This window comes from Acipenser ruthenus, chromosome 7, assembly GCF_902713425.1.
Source record: "Acipenser ruthenus chromosome 7, fAciRut3.2 maternal haplotype, whole genome shotgun sequence".
Classification (NCBI taxonomy): domain Eukaryota; kingdom Metazoa; phylum Chordata; class Actinopteri; order Acipenseriformes; family Acipenseridae; genus Acipenser; species Acipenser ruthenus.
In genome coordinates, this window is record NC_081195.1 from 5,181,968 (window position 1) to 5,199,016 (window position 17,049).

Genomic DNA, 17,049 nt, shown 5'->3' on the forward strand with positions numbered 1-17,049 from the left:
TTGCTTGGGTGTAATGAAAGCTATGTGTGTAGTACATGCACTTGTTGTTTGGCAGTCTTCAGCTTTGACTCTCTTATTATTCACATAGATAACAGTGCCTCACAATCTGCAAAATTCAGCAAGGTCCAGAATTTTGTGTTTGATGGGGTTTCAACATGTTTAAGAACAGAACTAAAAACAGGTACCTATGGAATCCTTTATTAACCAAAACTAGCTTTACACACAGTAGGGATGCAAATAAGACTCCAGTGCATTGCAGTGTGATACTATGCCTAATTACCTACAATGTATAGCTAACCAGCTCAGGTGTCACTTATTAAGCTCATAATAAAACCTGGAATGGCTCAAAGTAATCTTTACTTTCCATACACCATTCCATACAAGGGCACCATAGTCTAACATTACACCAATAGTACTGATAGATGACCATTTTAGGTACTAACAGTTTTTTCTGTACAGCCCCTTATAGATATAAATGTGAACCTGATTAAACCAGCTGCTCTTGGTGCCTGACGAATACAGTCCCTAAAGAGAGGTGGTATTTATAAGCTGTTGTTTATTTGCAGATTGATTTAATCACACTGTAATTGCACGTTTATGATATGTACTGTTACAATGTATTTTATGGCGCTAGTTGTTCAGAAAGTTAGTTCAGAAAAAAAGGAAACTGAACATAAAGCCTGTATTTATGCCAATGAACATCCAAATAAATACATTAAATGTCTATTGATTTCATAACCCCCCCCCCCCCAATATATATATATATATATATATATATATATATATATATATATATATATATATATATATATATATATATATTATTTGTTGGTGTTTTGTTTAGTAAACTCTTCTATTACTCAGTTCAAGACTTATGTTCATTTTACTAATGTGAAAATCCTCCCTCAATAACTGAGGCATGCGGGACACACAATATGTTTTACTTTGATCATGTTTTAAATATGAAACATCTTACATTGCATTAGCAAAGAAACTATATATAAGCGAGACATGTAATACTCAATGGCACTTAACGTGGCACTATTGCATGTCCTGCTGAAGCACATTTTGGTGAGGTTTGGGGATTTGCTTCACTTTTAGACCAGTACAGATTTTAAAAAATAAGAGTAGTATTACTTTATATCCCCTACAAACCTTGATGTTTCCACAAATACATTTCCTCCGTTGTACATGCTTGACAAGGATGGGAGAACGCTGTGCAAGTTTTCTTGCGACTTTGTATTTCTCGGTCCCAAGTGAAAACTACTGCCACATTTTAACTTGAACTCGGGGTCACGTGATACGTGAACCCTCACCTCCTGACCCCATTTCCAACAGGTTTGTTAGCTAGGGGATTCGATGTTGTGGCTCTAGACAGTTACTTAAGGAAGTGGGTCACAATTTGAGTCAACATTCTCGCCTATTCCTGACACTTTTCACTAGAATGTTTAACCTTCAACACTTCAGAAGTTGACATTACATTTTGTATGTTTTGAGGATATGACCTTTTCTATCGTGGCGCCTTTTCTCATTCAGAATGAAAGAAAAAAAAAACAGATATACGGTATTGAAAGTTCGGTGCGTGACAGTGAGGGTTTTTTTACAATTAAAACAATATACCGTCATTATTATTATTATTATTATTATTTTTAATGGATTTTTAAAACAATAGTGGTATTTTAAGCTACGACTTTGATGTATTTATTTATTGTATGCTACGTTGATCCCGTTCCAAGGGTGCAGTTTCCAGTGAGATGTTTCAGCCCTTCAGATGAGATGTAAAACCGAGGCCCTATTGTAAGTGACTCTGCAGCAGCAGTTGTTGATGCATAGTTCACGCCCCTCGTCACTGTAAGTCGCTTTGGATAAAAGCGTCTGCTAAATGACTAATTAATGTTAATGTTGAAATGTCGGTCATCTTCAACACACTGAACTTGTAAATGAGACTGCGCTGTTCGACATAAGAAAAACTTTTTTTTTTCATCGTTAAACGATTTTTTAAAAAATAATTAAAACAATGCTGTGTGGTCCAGTGGTTAAAGAAAAGCGTTTGTAACCAAGAGGTCCCCGGTTCAAATCTCACCTCAGCCACTGACTCATTGTGTGACCCTGAGCAAGTCACTTTAACCTCCTTGTGCTCCGTCTTTCGGGTGAGATGTAGTTGTAAGTGACTCTGAAGCTGATGCATAGTTCACACACCCTAGTCTCTGTAAGTCGTCTTGGATAAAGGCGTCTGCTAAATAAACAAATAAACAAATATCACATTCCTCAAAGAATAATAAAAACGTAACACTACATAACCAGAGTAGATATGTATTACATTTAACATACACATATATATATATATATATATATATATATATATATATATATATATATATATATATATATATATAAGAATCTCCTCCACCTCAATGCTAGAACACTTCCCATGAAGATTAGCACAATAGTAATGTTACTATTCTCTCAATCTGTTCTAAACCTTATGAGCTTTTTTTTTTTTTTTTTTTTTTATTTTTTACTTGATATCAAACAAAAGCTAGTTATGAAAAAAGAAGCAAACCTGGCGCTTACACTTAAGGGCTTTACCATTATTATGTACTGGTATATAGCAGATACTAAATAACAAATGGTTGTCAGTTCAGTGTCCAGCAAAGAAAACACAATATAGGCTAGTAGTGAAAGCTATTCTTTTTTAACAACGCTCATTGAATCTGGTCAGTTTTATTTCTTTTGTTTTTTTAAATTGGAAAATCAAATAAGGACTCGTTTTTGCTTTACATTTGATATCCACCCAGTTGATGTGAACCTTGCTCGGAAAACAAGAAGCACAAGAACCGTAGCATTACATTCCATATAACCCCTGGAGTAACTATATGGCGCCTGCGCGATGTCGCTGTTTGTACATCATTTGACTCCATGAGCATTCCTGGACTATCACAAGGTAAGTATTCTATTAAATACCACAAATCACAGAATACTCTTTCCCGGCACAACAAACACTGCATTTAAGATTCGGAGATGTTATCTTTTAAAACAACCCATCTCATGGTTTATTAGTTATCAAGACAAACTACTGGATTTCACTGTCCCGTGTGAAGCGCTTGACTAACCTCCCAGGATTTCAAAAGGTATACAACTTGAGATTTTAAGTTGTTGGTATTTTTTATTTTCATTTTTTTTTTAATGTGGTATCAGTTTATTATGATAAGAAAATAATAGTATACTGTTTGTTTCTATTAATATTTAGAATTGTATTATCAATAACCTACAAGTTGAAGTTAATTATTAAATGGCAATATTGTTGCATTATCTGTTATGCATAGTTCTCATAAATGCTAATTGAATGACTATACTCTATAACTGTTCATATGGGATCTATCTCTCTCTCTCTCAATATATATATATATATATATATATATATATATATATATATATATATATATATATTGCATTCGATTGATGTGTTGAATAGTGTTACAGTTAAGAAGCTAAAATTGAAGTTGTTTCTTGGATAAGTTGTTATTTGTTTTTTTAATTATTCTGCAGACAGTGTTTGGTTGAAAAGTTATTCATCTGTGTTGTAAATTGTGACGCATTCTTTTTTTATTTAATGAGTTTTATCTAGGACATATTTTCATGAATGAGCAGCAGGTACAATACGGTGTGGAATATAAAGACTAAGCGTCCATTAAAACGCACCGTTTCAGATTAACAACCGCGAATTGATCTTTCTGTCACAAACTGTTGATTTATTAAAACGTTCTCATTCCCTTCGTATAGAAGATTTTGTGTGCAATGGGTGAAACTCAGTTCACTCAGCAGCATCAAAGAAGATTGATGTTTTAATAAATAAAGTATAAAAAATATAAAAAGCTGAAAAAAACAACAACATGGTTTTAAGACATGATTCTCTTGGGATATAAACTAAAATTTTACAGTCAGGGTAACAGATCAACATAACTTCCTTCAATGTTATGGATTTCAATCTTTTGACAAGCAGTGTTTTATTGGTTACAATAATGGAAAACGATGACAATTTGGATATTTACAGTACACCATATTATTTAATAACGGGGACAGTGATACATGCCTTCAGTCATATGGATCAACATTTACATGTTTAGGGTCCGAAAAAGAAACGCGTTGGGTTGCACAATTATATATAAGTTGGCTAGGGCTAGTTTAGAAAGGCATACTATGTAAGTAGTTGTGGTGAGAATACACAATACAAAAAATGTATTGACAAAACATTTCTACAATTCCTCTAGGTGGCGCAGTATCACCACAATAAAATGGAAAAGGAGAAAAATATATTGCCATTTTTACCCACAGTGGGTAAAGAGGACTATAATAAACTAGAAATTTCACAGGCAGAAACCGTTTATCCATTTTTTAGCAATGTGCATTTTATTATAAATTATAGAAGGTTTTGTGATAGACTGGTATATTTGTACAACATCATATCTATAGTTATAGGTATATGACTTTAAAAAAAATAAAAAAAATCTTTAAATCCGTAGGTTTCTTTTTTTTTTTAATGCCTAAAAAGATTAAATATTTACATTTACAACAGGTGTAAAACTCGTACCCCCCTTATAGATTAGACAGTACAATTTTTTTTTTTTTTTTTACTTTAGTTCTTATTTTATTTTTTAATAAGGATTGTTGCACAGTAGTATTTTCAGTCTCGATTTCCACTGGATAAATAACATGTTAATAGGAAGATCTCTCAGTTTCTTTCTGCCTCTTATCTGCATCGCCCTGGGCTATGCTAAGGGCATTCAAACCGCCCAGCAGTTCTCTCTTCATTTCAATAGCCGAATGAAAATGCAGATTTTTTTTTTTTTTTAACGAGACCCGACCTTTGGCAGAGGCAGCACGTGTGTTTCTTCTATTAATACAGAAACGTTTCACAAAAATCACAAATGATGTATTCTACTAAACGCAAAAAGATTAGCCGGGATATCAGTTTACAGTATGCTTATAACATATATTTATTATAGGTTTTAAATTTTCAATGTAGTTATAAAATATAATCTTATTCAATTATATACATTTTAGAATGTAAATCCATTAGAGGCAGATTTTAAAACACAATATCCTTATCATTTCCCCGTATATGCGAATGATAAATAACAAATAAATCTGTTGCGTCTTATTTAAATTAAAAACACAGAAGCGTCTGAGAATGAGTCCCCTGGGAAATGTAGCCCATTAGTTGAGGTAAAAGTTATTTTTAGAAAGTTTAACTACACCTTTAAAGAAAAATGCGGTTACTATATTTCAATTTATAACGCGTGAAGCAGAAGAGGATTTCATTTCATTATGCATCCATAGAAACTGTAAACAACGATGTTAAAGATGACAGCAATGCGTGTGTTTGACGCCACAAATATGCTTTGCGATTCAAAATGTTTTCAATTTAATGCAGAGTTTGCAGAACTTAGAGAACAAATACGATAGTTTTATTTTGAACATTTGACGCAAAACTGGGTTTTAAAGGTTTTACAGCGTCCTTGGGAATTGGCTGAAACTATTTGCTTTCTAAGTATTTTAAATTAGATAGTGAAATGTTTGCCTCTCTCCCCGTTTCACACCTTTGTCTATCTTGTGTTTTACGTGTAATCTGCAGTATTTCTCTTGTATATTGGAATATAACTGAAGTGTATTAGGACATCTGGACTGACAGTATCAAATCTGACACCGACGCCCCAGAGGCTGTTGAAACTTCAGCGTTAATTAGAACGAAGTATGTTTAATTAAAGACAATTACAATACCTAGAACAATAATGACTGATCCTTGTTTCTACAATTTCGGCGTCTTCCTGTATTTATATTTTGAGAAACTAGATATAAATAAATAAATACATAAATAAATAAAGCGTGATATTAAATATCCTCACTAACTTGGTGCGTGTTAAAACAACCAAATATACAACATCACAAGAGAAATGCAATTATTTAGCCTAATTTATATGTCATTGACACTTATCGTCAAATCGTTTCTCAAAGAATTGTATAAGTTTATTTTAACACTAATACGGATCTGACAAAAGTTTGTTCACATTGTGCAGTTGTCATTTTTTTTTTTTTTCCTTTTCAGTATCTATTGCGCTTTCGGACGCGCTATAATTACAAATACATATACAATTAGCCTATTCACGGTTTTACACGCCTAATGTTTAATAATATATTTCACATGAACAAATACTCTTTATTGGAGATGATAACAGAAAGTAAACGATGACTAAACTATAAACAGTATCTGCAATCTCACAGTCATACGCAAAGTACTGTATGCTAAGTACTGAAGAAATACAATTTGGTCGTAGGTAATACTATTTTCAAGTTAATACCCCAAAATCTTGGGCTTTTTGTCATATAGAAGAAAACATGTTCTATACATATATACACTGAATAAACAAAGCATGTAATAGGTATTTGTAAGTTGTTTAAAAAAGGAAACCAATTGTGTTGTTTCATACGCTGTTTACATTTTTTTTAAGCGCTCCAGTTCTGAGCTGCAAATATTTTAATCTGTCCCAAGGAGGCGCTGTTTAACAAATTTACAGCATTAGAAGGTGCGCTTTCCATCCAAATAGCAGGTATTGAATTCCTTGCCTAGAAAACCACTGTATTATGAGCCCTAACACCAAAATATATATATTTTTTTACATTGGTAGGCTGAAATATTTAATTTTAGTAAGTTATAGTTTATAGTCACATCATTCTACTTTGTGTTATCTATCTATCTATCTATCTATCTATCTATCTATCTATCTATATATATATATATATATATATATATATATATATATATATATATATATATATATATATATATATATATATATAGCTTGAACAATTGCCATAACCATGTTGATGTAAACCGTGGTGATCACCAGACACCGGAGAGCAATGCTACAGTACTGTTAATATTACTTCATTTTTTTCCAAGTATAGATCTACACAAATATAATAGGACACATTCTTAAAAACGATGGCCAACGGTTATTATTATTTTCTTTAAATATACCAGATTGCTATTGATGGTATTTGTATTGTTATTTATAAAATACTCAAAATAAATAAATAAGTATGTTTACTAATACGATGCATGTGTTTGACTTAATGGGCCGATGTCATTATCAATAATGTAGGGGGCAACAAGTGACACAATGTAGGCCTACAGCCAACTATTGAATGTATGAAGTGCACTTTGCTGCCACAGGAAGTCAAAATCTGTTTTTAGAATTTGACAGCATTTTTTATATTATATTAAAATTGTCCAATAAAAAAAAAAGAAAAAAAGGAAAATGTGTATAGCGGATTATAAAACCTTCAGGGGCAATTGTTTTATCCAGTAAGACATTGCACACACGTAGGGATATGTCCGAGTCCGGAGTTTATATATATATATATATATATATAACAAAGCCAAATCTAGGGCTATGTATATATATATATATATATATATATATATATATATATATATATATATATATATATATATATAGATAGATAGATAGATAGATAGATAGATAGATAGATAGATAGATAGATAGATAGATAAACACACACACACACAATTGCGTTTTGCAGAAAAGGAGAACAATTGTACAAGATCGGTCACTTTGAACAATGACTGTCATCCTTGGACAAAACATTGAGGGGTTGTCTGGATTTGTAGCCAATAGGTTGGAGGGGATCCGAATACAACTCTCTGGGTTACTGTGCTTGCACGTTGCTGTCTTTTGTTTTTAAGCAACAGAATCGCAGACTTGATTTTAACACATACATTTTTTCATAAATTAAATTAATGTACTTATTATGTTGTCCAGAAAATTGTGAAAAGGTGTTTTTTAAAGAGTATTAAAGAACCGTATGCTGGACAGTATTCTGAATGCATGAATACCGAGGCATTGTTAATGTAAGTTCAATATGCGCGTAGTTGTATACATGTGGGCTATTGGCTGTTGCTGTATTAATTGTTTATTAGGTTACAGTTCATAGTAAGTACATTATTTTTTGAGAGATTGGCGCTTCTTTCATAACTTGAACTTCTGAAACTGTGGTTTGAAGTGTTGGTGAAGATGGTATGGTTTTGATAGATTTTTTTTAAGACAAAAGGGACATTTTAAGGATTAAATACATTTCATTGTATGTCATTCTACATTTGAGAGTGTGGTGTTTTTGTCGGCTACTTGGAACAAATAAATAAATACATTTAGCATCCATTACTGGGTGCTTGATTCTTTCATACATTTTCGAGCAGTTTTGAAAAATGAAACAGTGCACCAATTTCATTGTGTTAAAATGAAGCCCGCATTGAACTTGACAAGTGAAAGTACAGTATCAAAACACGAAAGTCGTGGTATTATTTTATAATTGCTTTTTTTTATATATTATTATTATTTTATTTTTTATCATTAAAACGCATGGACTATTTTGTGAACTGTATGTAAGACTTCTAATAATACAAATAAAATAAACTCCTGTATCTTTAAGCTTTCTTCATGCTTTGGTATGATGTTGAGGAGGACAGCTGGGCAATGGCCATCTGACTGACTTTGCCTTGACATCTGGGAGCCCACTGGTGTGTGGCACGCGAATCGCTTGATGTCGCTATTTAAATGCAAATTTGTGGGGGATCATTGAAGCCTCACCCCGTAAATTCACACAAAAGGAACACTTCACATACAATAAGAAGGAGGGTCGTTACTTCGGGAGGTCTTGGCAACACCAAGCAAATCTTATTCAAACCCACACACCTTCTGCATGACTAACTTTTCTTTTGTTCAGCATTCACTATTAGCACACTTCTTAAAATGATATCTTACATCATCGACACAGGGACTAAACCCACAGCCTGCGATGATTTATAGAATGCACCGCATCTAAGAGGGAGCAGTAGAAACTAGAAAGTAATCATTAGAAATGTTATGGATTTGTATTATTTAAGTATATGCAAAAATTACACCTTCTACAGCAACAACAAATGCACTGATGATTCATGAGAAAAAAAACAACAACAACACAGAAACAAACCTGTCTGGACTGAATTGCGCTTTTACTTGAGAAAACTTAATATCTCACCGTTATTTTTTCGAAAACATGGGCAATGTTCTGGTCTTATTATTTACACAGCGTGATGCATGCTTGCATGTTTCTTCCTTGTAGGACATGGAGTTAATGGTGCAAAAAATAAGCAGAATATGCAAAATGCTACAACAGCAACATGAAAACACGGGATTTTATGTTAAATTTAAAATTAATTAATTATTTTAAAATGTTTACATATGGCAGTGAACTAACATTATAACTACATGTTTTTCAAATTGAAAATTGAAATGCCAACGCATCGTTATTATATTTTTTGGTCTGATTAAATATACCTTGTATCACGCAGTTTACCAGAGTCCAGGTAAAAAAAAAAAAAAAAAAAAAAAAAAAAGTTCGTGAATAATAAAGACCGTATTGTCCACGCTTTGGCTGCAGTACCAGATGATCCTGGAAAATGAGCTGAAATACATTCAGCCTCAGAGCCTGTTGTGAACAGCAGCTGATTCCCTATTTCTGGCCAGATGGCTTCTGAACACAGATTTGCATTCATTTTCGCCTAATATCTTCCAAAATAGTGGGGCAGCTGCATTTGTTGTCAAATAAGGTTTAAAACTCCTTTTTAGGACAGGATCGTTACCTACGTAATGGGTTTGTGGAAGTTTTTAAAACCCCATCCAGTCAACAGTATCAGCTTTAAAAGGATTTGTTTTAAAACCTCCTTATTTGGTAATTTAAAACGCCTTGTCGCGGGTAATCTATATTAAAGTAAATGACTCAAAGCAATATGCATTTTCTAACTAGGCTAGATGTTTTTATATATTGCACTGTATAGCCTATACCGATCTTTGATGTCTTTATTTTGACAATTGATCAAATACATAATACTGTACTTATAAAATACATAATTATTATTATGTTATTATGTATTTATTATAGATTTAAATTAAACAAAGCATTTAAACAATGATTGGTTTTTAGTTAGTCTACACGACTTGCACGGTAGTTTATTATTATTATTAGTAGTAGTAGTAGTAGTAGTAGTAATAGTAGTAGTAGTCGTACGTCTTGAAAAGCTTACGTCTGTGTGTTTCATAAAATTCAAATTATCTGGTGAAAATTAATTGAAAAAAAAAAAATGTTCACCAAGCATATTAAACATTTACATTTCCTTGTACCCTATTTTCTTCCCTTTTGCTGTAAAACTATCAACATTCTAATGACAGTTGTATCTTTAATGTGTGACGATTGCTTCTAAGGACTAATCTTATTACTCTCAAATCGTCATAAAATATGATTTTATTATACTTACGTATTTAATTAGACGACCAGGCAATGTAATGGATTTTGAGATCGGGCAAGAGCAACAGCTTTGATAATTCACTTATCTTTGGCAATAGTCATTAACCTCGAACACCAGCAAAATAGATTGCTTTCGAGCACGTCTCTCTTCTTTTCCTCACCCCTCAGCGGAGGGTTGGGGTCCCCTGATAACACAACTCGGACTTCGATTTTCACCGATTCATTAAAATATGAACAAACATACCATACCCTTCCAATTGACAAAAGAGAGGACGTGCTAACATACAAGGGTATAAAAAAACAACCTCGTCATTCAATGATTGTCCCCAAGTCTTTTTTTTTTTTTATTATTATTATTATCAGCCCGGTCCGCTCCACAGGAAAGAAGGTAGGTAGGACAGCCTTTGAGTATCCCCAGGGTCCACTTCTTTGGGTAACATGAAATAGTTTCAAATTAAATTTATTTCAATACCTACATTAAGATGTAATAAATAACATTTTACAGTTTTGCGCGTATGTCTTGGGGAAAGTCTTTAATTGACGGATATCCACACTGATTTCGCTGGTTCTGCTAGCACATCCTTTCTGATAAAAGTGTGATTTGAGGATTTAAGGAAGAAAAAAACCCATCAATAACTCCTATGAAAGTTTACATACACGGATTTGTAAAATAAATGATGCAATGAAAAAACAAGAAAAAGTAGGAAAATGACACCTGTATGTGATATGATCAAATGTCAATTGATTTTTTATATATATATATATATATATATATATATAGATAGATATAGATATAGATATAGATATAGATATAGATATATATGATCTAGTGACTCGATAGTATTGTATGTGTAATTGCAGGTATTTTAGTTAGGTACTTGCATTCTAGTTTTCAAATAATATGCTTGTAGGCAAAGCTTAAATGAAAATATGTCATTTTTTAAAAACAATATTATTGCTGTGTAATAACATTTATCAGTATAGTTTATGTTCATGTTTTAATTGGCACTTGGGAATATAACTTCTAAAACATTTATTTATTTATTTATTTATTTTTGTTAGCAGGTCTCAGAATCCACGCGTAGTTTGTAATGATTTTCCACTAGCGCGGCTATTGTTTATTTTATTTTTTTTAAATCTATTTATTTATTTTAATTCGCCTTTTGTTGCGCTCAGTTTCGTTATTGGTTATTACTTTATCAAATTATTTATTTTCATATCGATCATTTACAACACGTAGATGCGTAGTGTTTACATAACAATTTTAGATTCAATTTAGTTCCATAACTTTTTGGCAGACGGACATTTCGCATCTATCTATCTATCTATCTATCTATCTATCTATCTATCTATCTATCTATCTATCTATCTATATATATATATATATATATATATATATATATATATATATATATATATATATATATATATCCTTGAGGATTTGTGTTGGTGAATAACAACTTCATTGGTTGTTGATTTGAAGAAGAAAAAAAAAATGTCACCACAATGTACAAAAAAGTACAGCTTGTGTTCTCATGTTGCAAAGATCAGTCAGTACTAGGGCAAGCTGTGGAGCGCTGGTAGGAAGGAATTGTCAGGCTTCCTTATTTGGTCAAAGCTCCGCCCTCTGAGCGTCAGATTCTGACAGTGCTGTTCCCGTGGGTTTAGAGTTTTGGCTCCCGGGAAAGGTTCCATTCCTAGGGGATAGAGGGCTGAGTTGTGTATGCTTCCATCCATTCTGCAAGACGCTAAAGGCCCCTCATCAACCTCTCCTGTGTCTGGGAACACCTCCATGGTAATCATTTTTTCGTTTATTTGTCTTTTGGAGCAGGAGCGCCTTGCCAGAAGTGGTCGATTCAGCAGTGTCCTGAAGATTTTTTGATGCTGTTGTGGGATGACACCACATTGAGAACACTACCAAAACACAAGCAACAACAATATTTCTCTTTTTATATATATATAAAGCCGATTTCCCGCTAGTTGCAGTACTTCTCAAACGAAAGGATCACGGTCCAACTAGCTGCTGAAGTACAGTACTCTGAGTAAATTGTTTATGTCGTGCCAATACAGGACAGATTGAAGAAGGAAGCAAGACTTGAACTGGGCTTTTCTCCTGCTGATCACAAGAGCAAAGTCATCTCTTATCTTCCAATCGCCAAGGAAAAAAAAAAGAGAATCTGACATTTCCTTAATCCTAACCCCTTTGTAGGAGCTGGTTTTGCACACAAATTGTTTTAATGTTTGGGATTCAGGAAAATATACCAAGAGGTGGGACGACGATGAAAGAGGAACCGCTGGGAAGTGGGATGAATCCAGTCCGATCATGGATGCACACTGCTGGGGTAGTGGATGCTAACACAGCCGCCCAAAGGTATGTATGCCAAATCATCAGATTTTTTAATGTATTTCTCATATCGACCCTAAATTCCCTCAATACTCTGTATCAATTACAATCTCCCCATGCTCCTCTTCAGCTTTTTCCCTTTCATTACATCATATTACTGTTATAGTGACAAATCAAGAAATCTCTTGTCTCCCAAATGTGCTTCCCCATCTCCAATGTTTTCATCAGCTCCATCTATCTCTAGTGTCTTCTACACTTAACCGAGCTGGTCTCTTGTTTTCTCCCCGCAGCGGTGTGGGTTTGGCTCGGGCACATTATGAAAAACAGCCGCCTTCCAACCTCAGAAAATCAAATTTTTTCCACTTCGTCCTGGCTCTCTATGACAGACAAGGACAACCAGTGGAGATTGAAAGAACAGCTTATGTGGACTTTGTGGAGAAGGATAAAGTAAGCGCTACTTTGGGTTATTATTCAAAATGATTAGTTATAATTTTAACTTTGAGATAAACACTGAATGCCATAACGGTACTCCAGAGGTGGCCAAACCACGTGTAGTTGTAACATCACTCGGCTTCAGGAGAAAGACAAAAAAAAAAAAAAATAACGTTTTGTATTTAGCGTTATTTCCAAATACTGACTCAGAATAATAGACTAAACAACAACTATTTTTATTACTATATACAACATATATATTATATATGCATATAATATATATGTTGTATTATATTGCATTGGAAGTAATCGCTAGTTGATCAAAGTGACATTAGGAAGTGTGATTCTGAATACCAACAAGTAATTATTGATAATTATTTACAGGAGCCAAACAGTGAAAAAACTAACAATGGAATTCATTACAAACTCCAGTTATTATACAGCAATGGTAAGTACAATGAAACTAAATACCAATAGTCAATATGTCAAGGGTACTTAACACAATTACACATGTTTGAAAGTGCACATTAAAAGGGAACATGATTTCTTGGTAGCTCTTTATATATATATAAAATACAATTTAAAATGCTCCATTCCTTTGTTGCACATGACACTTAATTGCAATTAATAAAATGGGATGTTAAGAAGCAATGAAAAGGAATATATATATATATATATATATATATATATATATATATATATATATATATATATATATATATATATATATATGCCTGTTCTATGGCATGTTTTATGCGACCGAATACACAGTATAAGTTGCAATTAAAACAAAGGCAGTTGGTCATGTTAAAGTGATTGGTTGTTTATATGCACTGATTTTAATTTGAAGTGCATTGCTTGTGTTTTGCCGTGGAGTGTAAAGCGATAGGGTAATATTATTTTCCCACGATCAATGCAGTATACGTGTATTGTGCATTTTCATATGAAATAATACATTCACTGCTTGCTATTCTTTGAACTTGTTTCCAGGTGTTAGAACAGAACAGGATCTTTTCGTACGACTAATCGATTCCATGACAAAGCAGGTAAGGAACTTTTCAAACTTTCAATTTGTTTGAAGCATTATAAACAAACTTGCAACATTGGAAATGCACGCTTCTTTTCAGTTAAAAACAGAATGATACATGTTGAAACTATCAAGCATTGTGTGGTAACTTACCGGTTTATGTTTCTGAGCATCAGCTTATTAGGTTTTTAATTAAAAAATAGTTGCACTATAAATGTTTAATAGAAATGGATTCATTTTGTAATTGCGGTCCGGATTTGAGTGTGCTGTAGTTATGTTTTCAGTTTTCTGTGCAAATATTATAATAGGCCTACATTCAACTAGAAATAAGTGTGTCTAATTTTGCTGGTAAAGTAAAACAGACAAACAAAAAATATGTCCAGCTGAAAAGTTATCTCGTTCCCCTCTTGCCCAAATTCACCTCTACCCCTCATCTCCATAATTCAAGCTGTAAGCTCCAGGGGTCAGCATAACCCGTCCATTTCCATGAAATCGGCCGCTATTTCTTTCTCATACCCCCGTCATACCATGTAAATAACATAATTATGCAGGGCAATGGTTATTTCATTTTAAACTTTACTTTGGCATTTCCCAAAGAAAGCTAACTGGTTCTGTGTGACAATTAATGATTTTTTCACATAACATTTTTTTATTAATAATAATAATAATAATAATAATAATAATAATAATAATAATAATAATAATAATAATAATAATAATAATAATACTTTGCAGGGAATGACAGCACAGGTACACTGAGATAAGCGCTATAATAATATATTTAGGAAAAATAAAGTGTGCATTATCTTTTGTAGCCTGTCAGACTTATGTTTTTGTAAAACCGTTATCTTCTAATGCCTAAAAATCACACAACATGAAACTTTTGACACGTATTATTTGTTATTGTATTCACTACTTCATTTTTGGTCATGTAACAATACATGATTTCACCGTCGTGTAAAATACACTGCAATATATATGGTGCCCGAAATGCATATTTAATAATGTTTTGCGTGTGTATATAACCCTAAATGTTCACATAGCTAGTTAAATGATTTCGTGTTTAAAGATAAGCAGGGCTGACAAGCATGCTAAAATCATTCTGGCAAAGACCAAAGCTTGTTACCGTTCAGTAATTATTTCAATAGCTTGCAGAAAGAAAGAAAAAAAACCCTTCTAGACTGTGGAGCGCTCTTGAGTTGACAATGTGTTTTATTTCCTTTGTATACAGGAGCTAAATGTTTTAGGAAATCACTGGTGTCTGATTAAGAGGTATAGATAGATAGCTATAGACATCACTTTCGCTGAATAAAAATGTTAAGTGGCTTGGTTTAAATGCTGTTAATAATAATAATAATAATAATAATAATAATAATAATAATAATAATAATAATAATTTAACCGCTAGTGTGGCAGCTCAAATAATTCTCAAAATAAAAGCGTTTAATTTCTCACTTCATTGACGTAAAATAGCCCTGTAAATGATCAGAGTCAATGGCGCTGAACCGTCAGTTTATGGATTTCTGTATCTGCTACAAACACAAAGAATAAACGAAAATAAATAAATCACCTACCGACACGAGGGTTCACAGGAGCGAAAACACGTCTCATACGTTGTATTTAATAAGTTCCTCGCTCGAGTAGGATTTTAAAAAGCTGACTTCAGCCACCACGTTTAAACAGTGCTAAAATGGAAGGTGTAAAAAGTAGGACGTTTATACTTACAAACGTGACTGGGTTTGTATTTTGTTCTATATCATCTGTTATACAAAAAAGCTGCAATAAAAGCATACATGCATTCCAGTCATTAATGTATGTCCTGTCGTTATCGTTGGGGTGTGCGATGTGTGAATCAAATATTATTCAACCCTAGAATATTGTGTTTCTTTAGGTTACAGCTACATATTAGTGTTCAGTGTCGCCATCACTTTAGACTTTATTGTTCTTGTTTATGTAGATCCTGTTAGATGAGTAATTATAGGCTAGAATTTCCAATAGCGCAATCGTAGAGCAGGTTTGTGGATGCGCTTAGTTGAGTAGTGAAGCGGGTAGACAGTGTGTACAGTCAGGCACTGTGGAGTGTTCTACTACAGCAGAGAGAACTGAAGGAAAGCGCACCTACAGCTCTACGCCATCTGTTTGAGCCAATGCTCAAAAATTACTCAACCGTACTCCCAGACACCGCTTTTTGCAGAGAAAAATCATTGTTAGCAGCTCAAAATAAACAACAGATTGCCCATTAGCACATTCCCCCCCAAATATCTGCAAATTATAACCACATTGATATGTACGGTTATGAAGCGCCCTTCTGCATCTAATGAAAAACTCCATTAGCTATTTAACAAGTGATCGTTTTATAACAATGTGCAGTGCTCGCGCTAAAACGGCATCTTCACATAAAATACTGTAATACCATTTAAAAGTATATATCCTCGTTTGCATCTGTGTATGTTTGCTCACTCTATATTATTATTATTATTATTATTATTATTATTATTATTATTATTATTATTATTATTATTTATTTATTTATTTAATTTACATTTTTCAGTATTCTTTTTCTTTTTTCTTTTTTCTTTTGGTTTACTTTTTTCCGCTCCATATTTTTAAATATATAATGTTTATCATTGATGATGACGTTTTTAACCCTGGGAGTAAACAACGGTTTCTTAAACAAAGGGAGCGCCTAGGACTTACCGGTAAACCTTTCTCTTAAAGACTGTAGGAATGTTATATATTTTATGCTAAATAAGAAGTTGTTTTGTAAACCCGAGGGGGGTATTACAACTACACAGCTCACTAATTGGATTAATATGCTGCTACAAAAATGGCATTGCTATGCTAGGATTTCAGTTTCCTATACAAATATTTATAACACAGA

The 17,049-nt window shown here is 33.0% G+C and overlaps 1 protein-coding gene across 17 annotated transcripts in view; it reads left to right on the top strand.

Annotated features, from left to right (window-relative positions):
* The first annotated feature begins 2,906 nt into the window (after nucleotides 1–2,906).
* The window catches only part of LOC117415935 (transcription factor COE3), a 96,565-nt gene continuing 82,422 nt past the window's right edge, over nucleotides 2,907–17,049 (top strand). For 7 of the 17 annotated variants that reach the window (XM_059026183.1, XM_059026191.1, XM_059026181.1 and 4 more), the window contains exons 1-4: nucleotides 11,941–12,736; nucleotides 13,000–13,156; nucleotides 13,526–13,589; nucleotides 14,132–14,187. In XM_059026183.1, the coding sequence (XP_058882166.1) occupies nucleotides 12,603–12,736; nucleotides 13,000–13,156; nucleotides 13,526–13,589; nucleotides 14,132–14,187 (411 nt within the window). In that variant the 5' untranslated portion in view covers nucleotides 11,941–12,602. Of the gene's footprint in view, nucleotides 2,945–2,984; nucleotides 3,132–11,938; nucleotides 12,737–12,999; nucleotides 13,157–13,525; nucleotides 13,590–14,131; nucleotides 14,188–17,049 lie in introns of those variants that run through there. The other 10 variants (XM_059026184.1, XM_059026187.1, XM_059026188.1 and 7 more) reach the window with 5 other exon arrangements.